Source organism: Pezoporus occidentalis, unplaced genomic scaffold (assembly GCF_034315485.1).
Source record: "Pezoporus occidentalis ecotype Australia unplaced genomic scaffold, CSIRO_AGI_Poc_V1 ctg78, whole genome shotgun sequence".
Lineage (NCBI taxonomy): Eukaryota > Metazoa > Chordata > Aves > Psittaciformes > Psittacidae > Pezoporus > Pezoporus occidentalis.
This window is the reverse complement of record NW_026916137.1, coordinates 2,228,547-2,247,151: the sequence shown is the minus strand read 5'-3', so window position 1 is coordinate 2,247,151 and position 18,605 is coordinate 2,228,547. Positions and strand designations below refer to the sequence as shown.

At 45.5% G+C, this 18,605-nt stretch overlaps 1 protein-coding gene across 35 annotated transcripts in view; it reads left to right on the top strand.

Annotated features, from left to right (window-relative positions):
- Positions 1–14,165, top strand: part of RBFOX2 (RNA binding fox-1 homolog 2) — a 166,434-nt gene extending 152,269 nt beyond the window's left edge. For 16 of the 35 annotated variants that reach the window (XM_062602642.1, XM_062602633.1, XM_062602644.1 and 13 more), the window contains 5 exons: positions 4,424–4,463; positions 9,426–9,502; positions 11,821–11,909; positions 12,861–12,933; positions 14,010–14,165. In XM_062602642.1, the coding sequence (XP_062458626.1) occupies positions 4,424–4,463; positions 9,426–9,502; positions 11,821–11,909; positions 12,861–12,933; positions 14,010–14,064 (334 nt within the window). In that variant the 3' untranslated portion in view covers positions 14,065–14,165. Of the gene's footprint in view, positions 1–2,664; positions 2,723–4,423; positions 4,464–7,095; positions 7,139–9,425; positions 9,503–11,820; positions 11,910–12,860; positions 12,934–14,009 lie in introns of those variants that run through there. The other 19 variants (XM_062602650.1, XM_062602638.1, XM_062602657.1 and 16 more) reach the window with 12 other exon arrangements.
- Positions 14,166–18,605: the final 4,440 nt, after the last annotated feature.

Here is an 18,605-nt window from a genome sequence, read left to right as displayed (position 1 = left end):
GACTGGCCCTTTTTTCCTTTAAACTAGCCCCAAAAGGGAAGAAAATAAATTGCAAACCCCTTATTAAAAAAGGAGGTGGAATGCATACACATCAATGCAAGGAGCTGGCCTCATATATGCTGGATAAGCTTGCAGAACCTTCTCTAGCAGATTAAGTGGTGAGAGCTACTCTTGGCCCTTCTTTTTCAGAGTCCACTCTCATATTTAAAGTAGAGCTCAAGGAGGCAAGCTGCAGTGGTCATGTATCTGTCTAGCTTTGCTCTCCAGCAACTCTGGCAATGTTTAGTTCACCAGAAGACTTTAAATAAAAGCTCTTGTCTGGACCCGCTGGCTTTCCGAACAGTGTTTCTTCTGGGTTTTCAGATCCACCTCTCTTTGCCACCGCTGCTAGGTCATGCTCTGTATCCTCTAACCATAGCCTCTGACCTGCAGCTTGTCTGTTGCTATAAACATGACCCAGTCCGTTGTTATTAGGAAGTGCTCCACAGTGAAACAGAGATGCAAAGCTGAGCTGAGTGCTGCCGTCTGGCAGAATACAAAATAGTTGCACTGGGGAGGGAGGATGTGCTCTTCATCCCTCAGAGTAACGGCTGGAGCATTCCTAGCAAGAGACTGTCACGAGTGGCACACTGGGAGGGACTCTGGGCTGTCCGGCCTGAGTCCTGTATAAAAGGTTTATTTTTGTTTGGAATATGGGCCAGACTCCAGTGATTATCCCTTCCAAATACTGTCTCATGACTGCATTTACTTATGTTATGTTGAGTTTGTCTGACCCTGCTGAGTGATACCACATCTTGGTGTGCAGCATGTTACCTAGTAAACATTTACAGGGCAGCAGTAAACAAGGCAGATGTGCAAACGGCCCAGGACTGTCCCTAGTTCCAAGCACTGGGATGTAATTAACTAATTCTCATGCTTGTTGTCATCATAGTCTCAATCTCTGCCAGATATTTTGTTGAAGGAATTCAATTCCTTGTGGAATTACGCAAAATGTGCCCTGCAGTTCCATGTTGCAGTAACCTGTAGGACAGCTGCTGCTCCATGTGGGTTCTGCTGACCTCCATGGAGTTAGGGGCAGGCACGCATTCCTGACACTTTACCCTGCATCAGTTGCTTTCTTCCTAGCCAGTGGAAAGACAACACCCTAAGATCAGTCAGCAACACATGAGTTAAGATGTAGTGAGTCATTTGGAAAACAACAGTAAGGTAAGCTGCAGGTTAACTCAAACCTGGTAGGAGGAACTGGTTTTCACAAACCTTAGCGGTGTTTAAGTTACAAAACTTAAAGGTATCACTGCATTTGAGAGCTTAACAGAATTTAAAAAATACAGAATGTAGATTAATAAAAGCTCATTGAATTGCCATACTGGATCAGACCTGAGGGTCATTCAGGTTAGAGTAAGTTTTGACAGTGTCTAGTGCTAGATACCCGAGAGGAAGGTGCAAGAAATGATGTTGTTCTTAATAGTTTTAACATTTATTTCAAGAACTCGAAGTAAGGTTTAATAATGCGTATGTGGAATGTACATACTTACCTATGGACATGGCTGTTTATCCAGAGAAGGCTATTCATAACTTAAAAAGCAATTGTTCAGACTGTTGGAGACGATGTTAGGTAGTCACATGGGTCTGACCTCAGAATACAAATGCAACCTTCAGTTTACTACAGAGGCAGCATTCAGTAGACGTAAGGAAACATTATAACCTCTGATATATACCGTGAGTAAAACCTTTACTGGAATATTGCCCTGATTTGTAGCAGCCATGCTTTCTAAACAAGGATGCTGACATATTACACTTGAGACCAAAAGCTGTAAGAATTCAGTCAGTCTGGAAAAAAAAAGTTGCCTACTGTAAAACTCTCAAAACTAAAGAACATTGATCATTTTTATTTCTCAAACTATAGGTTAGGTGTTGACTTGTTCATGGTCATTAAGTATCTATATGAGGAGTAGGCTTGCCATAGTAAAGAACATTTTAGTCTTGGAGTGTAAATATGTAGAGGATTCACTGACTTGAAGTTAAAAGTAGATAAAAATCAGATTAGCTATAAGGCAATAGGGAGCTTTGCGGGTTTGGAGTGGATTTTGGTTCCTTTTACAACACAGTCAATTGTTGTTACACCTAAGTGATATGGCTGCTTTACAAACAGCATATTTCTTTTTATCATGGATGTATTTTAGCTCAGCCAGTGGGCTTTCTGCAGATGCCATTAAGATTTGATAAGCTGCTGGGCTTCTTCATGCTTCTGGTCAGTCTGCATAACCAGAATGGTCTCTGTGGTTCTCAAATTAAGGAATTCTCTCAGTTTTTGCTAGCATTAAGAATCACAGATACGGATATTCTGGCATATAAATAAACCTCACTAAATTTTAGCTGTGGCAGTCAAGTCCTAACTGAAGGAGAGATGGAGGATGCACATCTGCTTGGTGGTTTGAACCCAGGAAGTCTTACCTGTTACTAGTGTTCTGTGCAGTTTTCTCTGGAGAACTGATGCTAGCATCTCTTGTTGACAGTATTCTGAGTTACAGGAATAGTGGCCTGATCCAATGTGGTAATGCTTATATTCATCCAACTGATTGTGTTCAGAATAACTGTTAAAACTGCTAACCTGTTCATAAACCAACAGTCACTTCCTCTGTCATGCGTTTGCCTTTCCTGCAGGAGCAGGTGGAGTATCACTGCTAAAACACTCCTGGTCCTAGATAGAGAACCCAGCAATGTAAGTCACTGCCCCAGGAGCCAAATTCTTTGTTATGTGGTTGTAAAAACTTAGCTTCAACAAACATGATCTTATGGCCTGCTTCTCCCTGCTGAAGTGGCTCCCCTCTTCCTCTAACAAGGGTCTCTATCTTCACACCTGCTCCCAGCGCTCTTGGAGACCATAGTAACTTTGTCCATTGGGAATGGATTGTACTTTTCCTGGGGAAGACAGCAAAACTAAATTATTCAAGCAGTAGCTAACACTGCAACAGATTTTCTTTTAATTTTATTTTACTTTTTAGTAATAGCATGCAGAATTTTGGCAAGATCTGCTGGGCTTTTTTTGTGTGTGCGTGCCTTACAATAGGTGGGTGTCTGAGGGTGGCAGGCTCTTGGCAGCTTTTCACATTCCATCTGATGAGTCAAAAATGATAATCAAAAGGAAAGGTAGTTTTCCATACCTTCTTTTTCCTTAATGCTACTGGTAAGTCATGCACATCAGATCCATGAACATCACAGATGGTGGGGCTAATGCTTTCTAAAGCCTTGAGCAAGTTTGTGCGGAGCTATTCAGAGGACAAAGCAGGAGGAAATTCCTTAGTATGAAGCACACGCTGAAAAGCACATGGGTGGGAGGCATCCCCTCTCTTCCTTCCTCATCCTTCCCCGACCCCTGTCCCCAAAGCAAGCTGCATAGTCTTACGCTAGCGAATGCTCTGGTAAGAGTGGCTCTTTGGGAACCCCAGGCTCTGGTTTAACCGTCTTCCTGCTTGAAGTTCTGAGAGAAAGAAAACTATGGCTTAAAGCAGAAAAAGCACTATCCCATGGAAACCCTTCCAGTTGCTCCTCTCTGCTATGGAATAGGTTGTTACTACCAGGGATTCCCACTGCACCTTTCAATTCTCGGACCTTGGACCAGTCACCTAACCTTTTTAGCTCATTATCTCTGCTTGTGAAAGCAATGCATTGTGGGTATTTTTGGTTTTTTCTTTTTAATTACATTTCTCTGTGTTTACTTTGATCAGAATTGATTGACTTGTTTTCCTGAGGTGTTGCATCAGTTCCTTAAGATGCTGAATAATAATACTTTGCATGCTTGTGTGATCAGCCAGATCTTATCGCATGTCTAATGTGCAGGGTAAAAGCAGGTGATGTATGGATGTCAGAAACAAAAGTCATGCAGCCCCGTGGAGCTCAAAATACATAATCATACACAACTCTCTGAAGAGTGCTTCTGATGTAGGTGACTCCAGCCCCTGTGGGAGGCCTTCCGAGGGGCTCCTCGATTTCACAAGCCCATTTCATGAAGCCAGCGTTTCCATGTATTTAGGGGGTAATTAAAATCATTCCAGGAGAATAAGCAGAGTGGAGGTTTCTAAACCCTTGTTTCTCTTCTTCAGGACATCAGATCTTTTTCGGTCTATTTTTACCATACAAGATGGTGGTTCCCCTCCCTCTCTCCTTTGCATACTGTCTCCCCCCTCTGCCCGCCCCTTCCCCCTTTTGCATGCCATGGAAGATGACTTGGAGCCGTCTACGTGCGTGCGCACACACATTCTCTCGCTGATTTGCTCCTGCCAAAAGCCTAGGTTGTGGATTCATACATCACCTGCCTGTGTAAAACGCATGTGCATGCTGCCGTCCTCAATAACCGGAATGTGTTTTCTGTTCTTTTGTTTTTTGTTTTTTGTTTTTTTGTTTTTGTGTGGATTTTCTGCAGTGTGGTTTACCAGGACGGATTTTACGGTGCTGACCTCTATGTAAGTACACACACCGGAGCCTTCTTGTCCCCAACCCCTGACAAGCCAGCCTTTTTTTTTTTTTTTTTTGGTTTTTTTTTTTTTCTTTTCTTTTGGTTTGTTGGTTTGGTTTGGTTTGTCTTTTTTTTTTAAATATCATTTACTTTAATTTTCTTCTTCCTTGTGGATATATATATTTATATATTTAGGAATGCAAGCATGCTTCTCTGTCACTGCGCTTGCCCCTGGGTGCAAGACCTAAGCCTTTGGGTTTCCTGATCATTGCCAGGGTCAGTCTACTGGGTGTCCTGTCCCTCACATGCACACTGGTACTAATCAACCTGAGAGATGATTAGCGAATTCAAATTTCTCTCAACACTTCTTTTGTTGACATAATTTGGATATAAAAATATCAGGACTGGTTTAGCCTCAGACCTTCCCTTTCCTTCTCCCCCTTCTGCCCTCCCCTTTCTCTCCCCTCTTGGGACCCTTTCAGGTTTGATCTGTGCAGCCCACACTAAACTGAGCAAGCTGTATGTTTAAAAATGCTTGTGTGCCACTGGGGTGTAGAGATTATCCCTTTGGGGAAGACACAGGGACTGATTAAAAATGGAGACTAAGATGCTGGAGTGAAAACTGACATCTCATTTTGCTGCTAGAAATGGTACCTAAATAGGCTAGATTCTCTCGCCTCTTTGGGGAATTGTGAAGTACAAATATGTGGAGATGTTCAGTTAGAAGAATCAGCAGCCTCCTCCTGTCTGGGAATTAGCTCTGATACCATAGGAGAGTTTGTCCTGTCATTATCTTTGTCCTGTCCAGCCAGTCTGTATTGGAAATCTCCAGGGCATCTGTGTATACATAGGTGGGTCATGGATGGGAGGGGTTCTGGCAGGCCACTGAGAAAAGCGGTTTCCTCTCCCATGGAGAGCAGTTGCAGAGCAGTTAAGGTAGGAATATGCCTTTCAAAGCCGAAAGTGTTGAGGTCCACTACTGCCATTGCAGCTTGTGGACTGCCTAGTTCTAGCAGAGTTGCCTTTTGTGGTATCATATGTAATAACTCTTTGGAGCTGGGGGCAATTCTGTAGCAGGTAGTGGCACAGTTGTCAGCATGGATTTCACATCCCTAGTCCTTTGAAGGTGCTACTTCTGACATTCATAGAGAGGACCCTGGGGTTAGACTCAAGATAATGGATGGAATTAGCTCTTGGATTTTGTTGGCTTATATGGAGGGTCAGGTCTTGTAAAGTGCTTTTCCCAACACAGTTACAGCAGTTGGAAGACATGTGCTCTGAGCGTAGCGATACTGGGTCCATTTCTTCATTCTTACATATACTATCATGTGTGCAGTCCTTTAAAAATTGATCTGCCCAGTCAAGTGTTCCTTTATAAAACTGTGTCAAGGACTACAGAGTGTTCTGGGTTTTCCCATTTCACTGCTAAAACACCAGCTTTACAGACCACTGACTTTGCTACAGCAAGTAAGCAAGCAAATGAGCAATGCTTAGTGCCTCTTCTTTCAGAGTATGGCATATAAGAGGCTGTCACGTTGAAAGGGAGGACTGGCCAGGCTTGTTTCCTATTTCTTTTGAGAAAGCTCCTTCAGAGCTTCCATGGCAGATGAGGAGAGGCTTATTTAACATGTTTTAAGGACAGAGACTTCATTAATGAAGACTCCCCGTAACCACTTGGTGCTGCAGTACAGTAGCATCACATAACACGAAACCAAGCTCCCAAGTCCAGTTGGAACCATTAGGTTGACATCTGACAACTTTGATGTATTGACTCTGGTCTCACTGCCAGAAAGCAGGATGATAGCAAAGGGGACTCATCAAGGTAGATGGTGGTGTTTTTCCTTATGTTATTGGTGCCCAGAGCTCACTGATGAAGCTGAGGAAAAAGTTGCCATAATCCAGACATGAATTTACCCTTCCAAACAATTTGCTTGGCACGAGTAGAAAGATGACAGCATTGCTGTGCCACACTGACTTGTCATGCTTCTCACTGCAGTGCTTCTGCCCCTTTAGTTGCTCTGAAAGGCTTGTCCAGATTGTGGAAGGGATGACAGAGGGTACTTCAGTTAGGACTCCAGGGGCGGTAAAGTAAAACTGAGGTTCCCTCAGGTCTTTTGAGTCTGTAGGGTTGTGTCAAGGAAGGGCGGAAAGGAGCTGAGCTGACAGGGAGAGGTTAATGGTAGATAAGGTGAAGGGAAGTGTCCCAAGTTTGGGCTGCTTTTCTGCATACGTGTTGTGCACAGATTTCTCGTTTTCCTCCTCCTCCTCTTCCTCACTCCTTTTTCTTTCCTGGGGCAACCATCCTGCTAGCCATTTCTTCTGTTGAAGAAGGCATTCCATCTGTTGTTGGATGCATCTCACTCTGGCAAGACACCTGAATGCATAAAACAACCTGCCCCAGGATGCAGAGGGCTTCATTTCGGCTCATAAGAAAAGTTACTTCTACAATGGGGTCAATCTGGGCGGCGGGGGGGAAACCCAAACAAACCCACCTGTGCGACGACTGCTCTTGCCTGTGAAAAGCGTGCTTGCATCCACTGGAAAGAAAAGGCTGGTGAGCCCCGCTGCGGGCTGTTTGTATGATTGTTTCTTTCCACAGCTGTGTTTTTTTGAACTGCTCTTCCTGTGTTCTGTTATAGAATAGTCTTACAGGAACCAATCATTAGCGCTAAAATACCTCAGGTAGGAGTGCCAGTGTGACCTGCCAACCGATCAGATTGTGGATTGCAGTGGAAAAAACTGAATTATACTAACCATTCCAGCACCACATTAGAGATGGGAACAGAGGCTTTTTATAGGGCAGCGCAGACTCACGTGTGAGCCAAGCCCCCGCTGTAGCAGGGCGGCGTGTGTCCAGATTTCACACCAAGTGGCATTTCATTCAAAAAAACAAAAAAAGTAAATTCAGTGGAAGGGTTAACAAGGTCATGCTTGTCCCATTACCATGTAGAAGCACCTGCTGCAGTGGACACCGTTGTCCTGTCACCTCTTTTAATTCATTCATGCTCATTCCTGGTGCACATATGCCACCCTTCTAATACAGAAATACTGGAAACGGTTCTAGCCCTTTCTGCTTCTTCACTTCTATTATAGGGCATTTGAGATACAACATCAAAAAGATCTGAAAGTTGGGCTCACTGCCTAAACCTGGCAGGTGGTCAGATGTATGTAATTGGTACTCATTTGTCCAGGGATATGAGAATGATTGTGTCTTAGTGCATAAAGGCTCTTTGGAGTAAAGAAGGCCAGCAACACACTTCGTGCACCCATCTAAGGCAGCAAGGGAAAAAGAAAAGGGAAGCTTATACCATAGGGTACACCAATATAGTAAGATGTAGTTTTGGATTTCATCATGGTCTCGTTGGATTGATCACCTAATATGGACCTGAAGAGTGGAAGAGAAGATGGGTTTACTTTGAGCTTAACCTTATAGTCTTAAAGTGCCCATTTATTTCCATTAACATGCTCAGTAATTGGAATGCTGCTTTAGTTGGGATTGCAGCTTCCTGTATATGTTGTTTTGCAGTGTTTGTGTTATTTCAGAGAACATATGACAAGATTGAGACAGCTATCATCTAATGGTAAAGAAGGAGTTTAAAAAACGTTTTCTCACTTTGCTGATGAGCCAAGGACGATAACATCACAAGAGTCATAGTAAATTTGGGCTTTAGTGGATATGTGAGCAAGTACCATTTTTTGACACTTGAGATCTACAGGCTCAAGTGCTACACACGGACATGAGGAAAGGGGTTTAGCAGGCAGGTTATCCAGAGAAAGAGAACTTGAGTTAAGATAAGCAACATTAGGGTTGTGTTTGACTTTCTTATGTCCTCCCCAGGCAATCCAAGAGACTGTACCGGAAAGGACTGATCTCGATTTAGAAAGTCCTTTTGGTTGTTACTTACTGCCCAGTAAAAATGCATATGCCGTTTCCTTAGTTCCCCTATTTCCTTGTCAAGGCAGTGATTAAACTATCCCTTTGATAGGAGTGTCTCTGACATAACATCTTCAGGAGAAGCTCAGCCACACTTACTTCTTTTAAGATTAGGCTGAAGGTTTCAAAAACTGAACCTAGACAGGTAAACCTGTCCCCATGGAATCACTTCACTTAAATAGATGGAGTGGGAGTTTGCATGGCTGTGCTGGGTTTCAGGGACCATGCCACTTAATGGTGTCTTCTGTTGCAGTTGGGTTGTAGCACTGGAGAAGTGTGGTGCAGCTAGCAAAGAACTTTGAAAAATGTTCTTCTTTTGTTGGGAAACACATGTTTGCTTAAGATGTTCTACTCTGTTACAGTTTATGTTTAATAGAGTACCCAAAGTGAGTGGCATCAGAAATCATTAGAGGTGGTAGGTAGGTGAGGTTACAGATGAGCTCTGCATACCAGTTAGAGTTGTGTGTGAACAGGAATAACAGGAGAAAATAACTGGTGCACTGGGCAAGGCTTTAGACACACTGGTGGAATTATAGGTGGGTCCTGGGTTATGGAGAATGGGAGCATCAGCTGGGTAAGGCAACCAGCACAGTGACTCCTTTGCTGTATACTGGTTCCAGAGCTCGGTGGAAGGGTTTATGAAATAACAAGTTACAGTTGCAACTTTCCTCCTCCCTCCTTCAGCCTGTTTTGGTGTATTTGGACCTGCTGGTCATGCTAAATACATCCGCGTGCCAGAAATCCCCCAGCTGTCCACGCTCATTGCTCCTATGACAGGAACGTACCATGGCCATTATAATCCCCATTTTTGGTATATTTGAAGTACACACAAGTAGAATTTGCAGACCACTTTGAACGGAGCAGGTCTGCCCATGCGTGTGTACCTCTACCCTGTGATTTTAATTTACTTTGGTTTTGAATTAACAGTAGCTTCAGTTTTGCATCAGTGCATGGTTTAAAAGCAATACACATGTCAGCTATTCCTTAACTTCATTTCTCCAATGAATTATTTCTCCTGTTTTTTTTGTTGTGCAGTTGACTGAAGAAATGTTAACATCCCGCTCTAAATCTCTCAGTGGAGTCTCTGTTCCCTTCTCTGATATAACAGATGGGTTATTGCTTGTTATAATTATTAACATTGTGGTGTGGGACAGGGCTAGGGTGGGAGCCATTCTGGGGGGTGAGGGTGGGAGGCTGCGGGAGTCGTTAAGGTTGGAATGTTAACTCCAGTGGTGACTGACTGTTTCCGTAATAGCAGGTTGTTGTGGCTGCACGCTCTAGTACTTGAGGCTGTGTACTTCACTGAGCTTGTGGTAGAGCCTAGGGCGAACTGCTGTCCCAAGAGAATGCTGGGATGGATAGAACTAGCCAATATGAGTCTGAACGTGGTGACTTTGCTGGTTGTTCTAGCTCCAGATGTCAGCATGCTTAGTTTTTAATTTTGATTAATAAATGTTACGCCATTCCCCCTCCCACACCTGATTCCAACCCTTCTTTTCTTTTTCTTCTTTTCTTTTTGTTTTGGTTTGGTTTGATTTCGTTTTCCTTTATGAGAGACATGAGTTAAAAGAGAATTACATGATAACCCTTTTTGGTTTCAAGCTGCATCTTGCTCTCATGTTCAGAGTATGGGCCAGGCACATTTGAAACGGCTTCTGATCCGGAATGTCGCTGGCAACTGTGGGGCAGGGTGGGAATCCGGGTGCACACTGAATCCCAGCCACCCTGCAGGAGGGGAGCGCCAGGTAGAATTGCCTGGTACATCATGCCCAAGTGACAGCAGACCCCGTCAGGAGCTCAGGAAGCTGCTAAACTTCAAGGATTACCACAGTGACATCAGTATGAAATTGTGTCTTGACTTGGTGAGGTTGATGAAGGTTTGATCTGGATTAAGGCTGCACCTCATTCCTCTCATCTCCGTCATGTTTTGGAGGTGGCAGTAATGATGGTGCAGTAATAGCACACCTGTACCAAGCTAAACTTCCACAAACCATCACTCTGAAATGCAGGATTGAAAGAGCAGGATGAGATTAAAAGGGCAATATGACATCTCTTTCGGGCAACATGGTGATGTTTCAGAGGTGTAGATTTGTGTAGCTCTTTTCTTCTGTCAACTACAAGATTGAAAAGGCTATAAGTCACAATCCTCTGGCACAGGAAAGGCTACCCAGCCATATTTTGGATAGAATGCTAGTCTTTGTGGGGCCAACACAGGACCCACAAAAGCAACCAAAATTAAATTAAAATCATTACTTCTAATTTCAAAGCTCTCTAGCCCAAAACTGAGCACTGCTGAACAAACGCATTGTCCTGTAATAGACCTGATCTTGCACTCTTAGTTACTTATATGCAAAAGGTCTGTAGGGAAAAAGTGGTAGAGGCATGTTGAGCTGATTCTGGATGTGAAGAGCGTAAGTCTGCCTTCTGGTCCTTTGGACTCTGAAATGTCAATTGGAGAAAAAAAGCCAGAAGCAATCTGGAATTTTCTGTTGTTATTTATGGCTCATTGTATTTCTAGCAAATCAGAGCCACGGTTCATTTACCGTCCCCGTCGTATCCTTCCCCCCGTTTCCCCCCCCCCCCCCCCCCCCCCCCTTAACAAAAACATGCTTAGAAGTGCACAATAAGGAAAAATCTAACCTGGGCTTCAGAGCCCTCTTTGTCACTTTGCTATCTGCCATGCAGCCTTTGCCCCTGTTAATGGCATTTTGAAGACCTTTACAGGTGTGTAGCATGGGTTTCTGCCCATGCAGCAGTAATACAGACTGTTCTGGCATAATTTCCCCTGACCTGTTTCCTCCTTACATGGAGGGAGGATGGTAGAACGGTCTGGTTGGTATCACTGTCAGTTTGCTTGTTGCCAGCCCTGAGACTGTCTTCTCTGACTGTCTTTTCCTGATTGCTTTTTGATTTCTGTGCCTTTGATACTTTCACACATCTGGACCAAATGAACTTATGGCCTTTTGTGTTTCTGAGGCTTAAGAAAGGAGATAGAAGGAAAAGAACAGGAAATTCTCTGAATGGTCTCCTTCTAAAATACACATTCACAGAAAGTACCTGCCTCTGGTTTCACCAGCATAAGAGGAAGGGGACATAAAAAATGACGTTGCATGCAAGATTTCAGCTCTCTTCTGGTTTTCAGTTTCTCCATGCCAAATTTAATTTCCTGCAGGATATAACCATGCTCGGACTTGCTTTTAGTTTATTCCTTCTGCTAAATGGGGTAATAGAAGAGTCTCCCCGGTCCTTCTGAGGAAAGGAACATACATGAGTTAATGGGTGATGCTTGCGATAGGCTTGACATGGGAGCTGATGCAGTTTGAAACACTTCCTCTCCTTGTGATGTGTGTGACTTTTTATTTCATTTTATTTTTTACGCTCTGTGTGGGTGGACAGGTATCTGTAAAGTCAGTTCTCTTCTCTCCTGCAGGGTGGATACGCAGCCTACAGATATGCACAGCCTGCTACTGCAACAGCAGCCACAGCCGCTGCAGCCGCTGCAGCAGCTTACAGCGATGGGTATGTAAGGGGGAGGTGTCCATGGGGAATAGCTTGCTGTGCTCAGGGAATCAAGGAGCATTGATCCATTACAGCACTTCCACTTCTTTCCCTGTTTCTTTGTCTTACTTGCACTCGCACACATGCATGCACAACCCAACATGAAAGACTTGAATGCACGGTTTGTCTCTCTGCTCCCGGGTAGTATTGCCCTCCGGTGTATGTGAGCTGGCACAAATCCTGGCCTCTTCCCTATCCTTATGATTCTCTGCACAAAGGAGGCAGTGTGGTTGTAGCCTCAGAGTCAAAAGATCTGGCTTGCCTTGCCAGCTCCTTGCTCTGCGACTCTGGGCAGGTTGTTTAAATCACTGGGTGCATTTCTCTCCCAATCTGTGAAGTAATATTCAGCTGATTCAGGATGCTGTAACGTGCTGCTCTGTATAGATACAAAGGATTATCACCAGCAGAGTGCTTGCCTTAAGATTTTTTATCTCCTGTGCAACGAGGCCATGTTTTAATCCTGGCACATGTGAGACCATTAAAGTTTGTACTCCCTTCTCATTCTGGAGAACCCCTCACTGCTTTCCATTTAGCAGCTGTTTCCATGCCAGTAGTGCTAGCACCAGCAGTCCCTTTCCTCCCAAAGTGCATCACGCGGTAAGGGATGCACTGGCTGTCATTTCAAAAGTGCTGACCTCTTTCCTACAGGTGGAGCTCATGGCTTCTGCCACATTCCTCCTTGCAGGCTGTTCTCTGGCCCATCTCATACGATGCATGGCAGCATGCCCATAGGATCTCTTCGAAGAGGGGCTGCCTGCATGTGTGTGCATGTATGCATACATGTGTGTAGAAGGGCATGCAGCTTCCTCCATTGCCTGTGGTCAGACAGCTGGTTTCTCTGTCCCCCTGAAGTGACTTTTTTCTCTCTCTTTTTTTCTTTTTATTTTATATATCTTTTCTCCCTCTCTTCAGTTATGGCAGGGTGTACACAGCAGATCCGTACCATGCCCTTGCCCCTGCCGCTAGCTACGGAGTTGGCGCTGTGGTAAGTGGTATTTTGTTTCTTGTGCTGTTTCTCATTTCCAGCTTGGGCTATCAGATAATAAAACTTCACCCAGAAAAACCTTTTTGTTGATGGAGGAGGTCCTTAGTTGTTCCTCATTCATATGTTTTTGTGTGTGCACTAGGAAAGGAGCCAGGTTGTAGGAGACCAGTTATTACTTGGTCTTGCATGTCACCTACTGCCAAGGAGACCAGAAATACCAGGAGCCAGAATATTGTTAATGAATCAGTAGAAATTTGTCAAGGTGATAATATAGAACAAAAATGAGCAATAGTTAGAGGTTCAAGACACCATTTTCTTAAAGGGTCGTGTTGCTGTTGAGGTATCAGTTCTAGGAAGCAAGGGAGTGAGTTGTTCTCATGACATTTTGCAGCAAAGCTGCTCCACTTGGTTCCCTCTTCCTCTAGTGGAGGGATGCGGTGTCCTGCCTGCCAGCAGTGTAACTCACAAAGATGGGAACGAGGTATGCTGGCATTGGAGGGGAGTGGAGGAGCTTGCTGAAAACACATGCCTGCCCATCTGCTAGCCATTGCAGTATCTGTGGTGTAGCAGAGGCTGGAATACAAATGTGTTCAGAGAAAAAGACATCTAAATATAGATAGCTGCAGTGTAGCACCTCCGTTAGAGCATCAGCTCATCATGTAGATTCTCTTCAGCGTCAGTGAAAGGAAAGCAGGTACTTCTAGGATACCAGTCATCATGTCTATTTTAGACTTTAAGGTGAGGTGAAGCATCCTAGAAGTCCTGATCTGTGCTGTCTACAAAGACAGCTTGGACAGCTGTCTCAGAGATAAGGACTCGTGAGTCCCCTCTCTGGTACTGAACTCCCTTTGACCAAGACTTGCCAAACTTCACCTCCAGCTGGCTGGCCACGAGCATATCCTCCTGAGCCACGTCTTTGGTTTTGCAGGCAAGGTTCTCATCTCTTGCTTCTTAGAGGTGCTGATGGTGGCGGGTCAGTGCCTGGACACATCCATTAGTCCTTTGGGTGCTGTCCTGAGTATTTCTTCCCAGTTCTCCTCCTAATAACCTCTTCTTCTCTCACTTAATTTCTACAGGCGAGTTTATACCGAGGTGGCTACAGCCGATTTGCCCCCTACTGAAGTGACGTGAGCCCCCTGCAAGTGGGACAGCCCCCCCAGTTCATGAGGCCTGGCTATTGCAATATTTACTAGTAGAGGAACTCTATAGCAAGATGAGGAGGAAAAACAAAAACAAGACAAAAAAAAAAAACAACAAAGGAGAAAATACTTTTTTATACCTCACTATGTTCTTTGAATATGTATTTTTTTTTCCTTTAAATTTCTGCCTTTAATTCTTTTGTTCCAAAGATTGTGCTTCTTTTTTTTTTTTTCTGTTTTTGTTTTTTGTTTTTTTTTTAACTGTGGTAAAAATAATGCATTTCCGTGTCTGTATGTTGGTGCATAGATTATCCTACCAATCACGGAAAAGGCAATTAGTGATAAGGAAAGCTGTTAGAAACTGATATCATGCAATTAATGAGGAACACGCAGACAGAGTTACTTCCCTGGGTCTGGTGCTTGGTGCCTGTGAGACAGGAGGACGTGAGAGAGAAGTCTCCACCTGCCGTGTTTCTGGTCTGCAGAAGGAAGCACTCTGTGGCTGTGGCTGGGACCTAAGTGCTGGTGGGAAATAGTCATTTACATTTGGAAATATGGGGGAAATGCAGAGACTTTTCTCATTTTTATCACCATCTGACACGCACAGGTTTGGGACAGTTTCAGCAGTGTCAGGATTCTAGACGTGGCAAGAGAAGACTTCCTCAACCTGCCCAAAGACTTTGGCTGTTGCCTGCTGTATAGGGGACAAGACTTTGAAAGGAGTTTTTGATGAGGATGATCTTTCCCACCACCACCCCCCCCCCACATACTCTAGCTGATTGTTGTCCGTTGCTGGTGGCTGTAATTCCCTTAGTTTTCCTTCCTCCTTTTCAAGATCTTTCTCTCTTGCTGTCCCTTTCCTCCCCTTCGTTCTTCGAGGAGTGGCAGACGCAGTGCAGCATCACACAGAGAACCTCTGCTGCGGACAGCAGGTGGTTAAGCTTGCAGAGGGTGAAGCACATGCAGCCTCGCAGAGGAAGAAAGCTAGCAGAAGAACCATGCTCCGATGCATCGAGGTCCAGCGTACAAGGTCCCTCCTCCTGTTCATCTTGGGATGTGTAGGCGCCTCTGCAAGTAATCTGTTTCAAATAACATGAGTGAGGAAACACAAGTCATGTATAAGCTGCTTGAGGCAAGGGGCAAGCGTTTGGGTTTGTGTGGGGGAAGAGGGTCTTTTACATCTAAACCTGATCCTGAAGTAGTTTTGTTTCTGTCAGGAGTTTTAAGGGGAGGCAGAAGCAGTTTGTGCAAGCTCTGAATTCATAGGAACTTCCCACCATATTTCCACACCCTTACATAGTTGTGTTTTGCCCAGCCTCTTATAGAAAGTTGCGTACCTGGTCTGCTGAGTCCCTATAGACACTACATATTAGAAGATTCAGAATCAGAGAGACTATTGAGCAGAAGGCTCCACGACTCCCAAGACCATCTCCCTTCTGCTCTCAATGGACAGTGATTTCACTGTGTTTCAAAGTCAGCATTCTTGGATGACCATGTGAGCTGTGCTGTGATGGGGAGGTGCTTTTCTCCAGACCTCCCTACTCAGCTGCTGGCTCCTAGAGTGCCCCCAGTAACCACATGCTCAGAGGCAGGGTCTCTTAACCTCATGGCAGAGGAGTGCAGAAGCATGGTTTGATTAGGCTGCCTCAGTGGGTACTCGGGTGAGCTCACTGCCCACAGAAAGACTGCTTGGAGTGTGGGTTTGTTGGTGGAGCCTCTCCAACTCCTGTCATACACCGGCTGCTCCATCCACTGCTGATACCAGCATGGGAAACCTGCTGCATTTAACACTAAGCGATGTCAACAGGCAGAGCTCCCAGGGAGGTGTCCTGGCCCAGCCACGCACAACCATGAATTTCTTTGCTCTTTCCCCAGCGATGCACGTGTCCTCTCTGTGTGTGGCAGAGAGGAGGCACCTCGAATGGGAAGAATGAGGAAGCCTTTAGTTAATCTAGAGACCCTGAAGCTATTGATTCTCTGGAGGAATAGCTAGATAAAAAGGGGACACCAAACTGCCAGCCTGTTGGCCACCTTTTGGGTTTGTTTTTTTTCTTTCTGGTTTTATTGTTGGTTTTTAAACTTTTTTGTTTTCCAAGCCAAAGTTTGGTTTGTTGCTGTTATGACAATTTCGTTGTTGTTTGTATATAAATATTTTAGTTAGCTTGAAAATGGGGAGGGGGGAACAGTGTGTTGGGGCGTTCACAAAATTTAGGAAATGAGGGGCACTCAGGGTGTCCGGGGGTTTTACTGCCTGAGTTTGGGGTAGGGGGGAGTGAGGACTGGTGGGAGAAATAGTCATATTCAGGGGGAGCCGTTTCCACCGCAGGGCAGCCAGGGGACTTCTGCAGCAGAAGTCTCTACTGGACTTGTTCTACCTACCTGTGAGCAGAGAGGCTGTGTGAGGCCATCCCTTCCCTCACCCGCAGGCAGTTCTGGTGCAGCAGGCTGCGAGCGGGAGGAGTGCAGCTTGTGGAGCCCGGCAGTGGTGGTTGCTCATCCCTCTGCCCCTTTTCCTACCTTTCAGTTCAGCTGGTTCTGACTGCCCCAGTGCCCTCCCCTGCCCTGGCAGTGCTGCCTGCAATCCCCCCCACCCCTTGGCCTCTCTGGGAGTAGGGAAGCCAGCCCCATTTCTGCCTCCGAGCAGAGTCTATGCATGGCAGCTTCAGCCCTCCTGAGTATGTTAGGAGAGTGATGGGTTTAATGCAGAAGCGCCCAGCCTTTTCAGGACTGTGGTCCCTTGCTGTATGATCTCCGAGAAATACCTGCTCTAGACCATCCAGCCTGATTTCTCCTGTATCCGAGCCTGGCCTGCTCCGGTCGCTCCCTGCCAGGCTTCTCCAGTGCATTAGCCAGCCAGTGTCTCCTTGACTCCATAGTTAATGCTGCAGGATGCCCACTGAGGCAGCTCGCTGGTATCCCAGTTTCGTGCTCTCAGTAGTAGGCTGCAGATGCCGGGATGCTTGCACAGCTGGGGGCTGGAGGGAGCTCACTGGTTCCAGGTCTCCAGAGCACTGGACCTCCCAGAAACTTGCATGCCAGCTGGAATTTTGAGTGAGTGTTGGGCCATGGTGGGAGAGCTCTTCAGCCTTTCTTCCCTCTTGGCAAACAACAGCTCTGGTTTCACTCAGATGTGTTATGAACTGGTTTGATATGCATTCAGAGTAACCAAGCCGTGGCTATATCCATCTTCTAAAGAAGTGAGGACAAAGCCTATATCTCCCTATGCAAAATTAATTACACTTAATGAATTAAACTTAATGAATTAAACTAGGCCCTGGCTTATTTGGCCGATGGCAGCTGGTGCTTGCCCTGAGATGGGTCTGCAGCCACAGGTCCCTTGCAGAGCAGGGCTTGGCTTTCCAAGGGAAACCGCACAGGCAGCCTGGCAAATAGCTTGCTGTGTGTCACCTTCTAGTCTGGTGGCATCTGGGATTCCTCTTGATGTAGAGGAAAAGATGTTTCTTTAAGTCTTGCTGTTTGTACTGTCTTGCAATAGGTCTGGCCAGCACATGATATTATACTGATAAAATTTTGGACTGAAGAGTTGATTCATTTAATATGCTGTTCTGTCTTTCCTTGTGGGTACAGTTGTGCTGGTACAAAGATGACTTCTGCTGGTATCGCATATTCTCTACTGGGAATAAGTTATATTGATACCCAGCATGTTAACAAACCGTTGTTGCTGTCCCTGTGCTAGGGAGGCTGCACTGCTGTAGGTGGGTTAGCTTTTCTAAGTAAAGCCATGATGGGACCTGGAGACAACGGGGAGCTCAGTATGAGCCTGCTAGAGCCAGCTTCTCCCAGGTTAAGCAGTTACGTGGATGCTGTGTCACGAGTTCGGATTGACAAAGCCATGTTTCAAAATAGCTGTGGCTCGGCTGTTTCAGTGCCCGAGAGCAGACTTGCCCAGCAAGAAGAGTGCTAGCTCAGGAGGCCAAGAGCTGTGTTTTGGGCTGGGCTCTGTCAGTTATCCTCAAGGGTCATCATGGAGCAGTCATGTTGCTACTCTAGACCTCACTTCCCTGTCCCTAAAGTGAAGTGAAAGTATATCCCCTGTTCTCACCCATTTTGAGATCTTACAGATGTGAAGGGCGCAGCGAGAGCTGAGGAGGGTTACCTGAATAGCTGGCTCGAGTTCTGGTTGTGAAATGGTTAATGAAATGATTTCCTTGCCCCAGAAGAGAGCTGGCTGCTGGGGTTTCAGTTCCGGCACCCATGGCTTCACAGCAGCAGGGAATACAAAGCTGAGCCTCCCAGTTCCCACCCATCCCTATGTGTACCTTCCCATCCCGGCCCTGAAGGAGGAGGCAAGTGGAGAACGGGTTTGGGGAGCACTTAGGAATTCGATAAAGGGAAACCCAAACACCAGCTCTGGGGAGCGCCTTTGCCGAGTCTAGCTCCAAAGGGAAAGCAGCAGGCACAGGCAGCCTGCTGCTGTGGCCCTCCAGCCTGGCAGGGTCAGGGTAACGCTGTCCTTGGTGCAGAGGGGTGATTTTTCAAGTGTGTTACCTGTTTGCACTGTTTTGATATGGG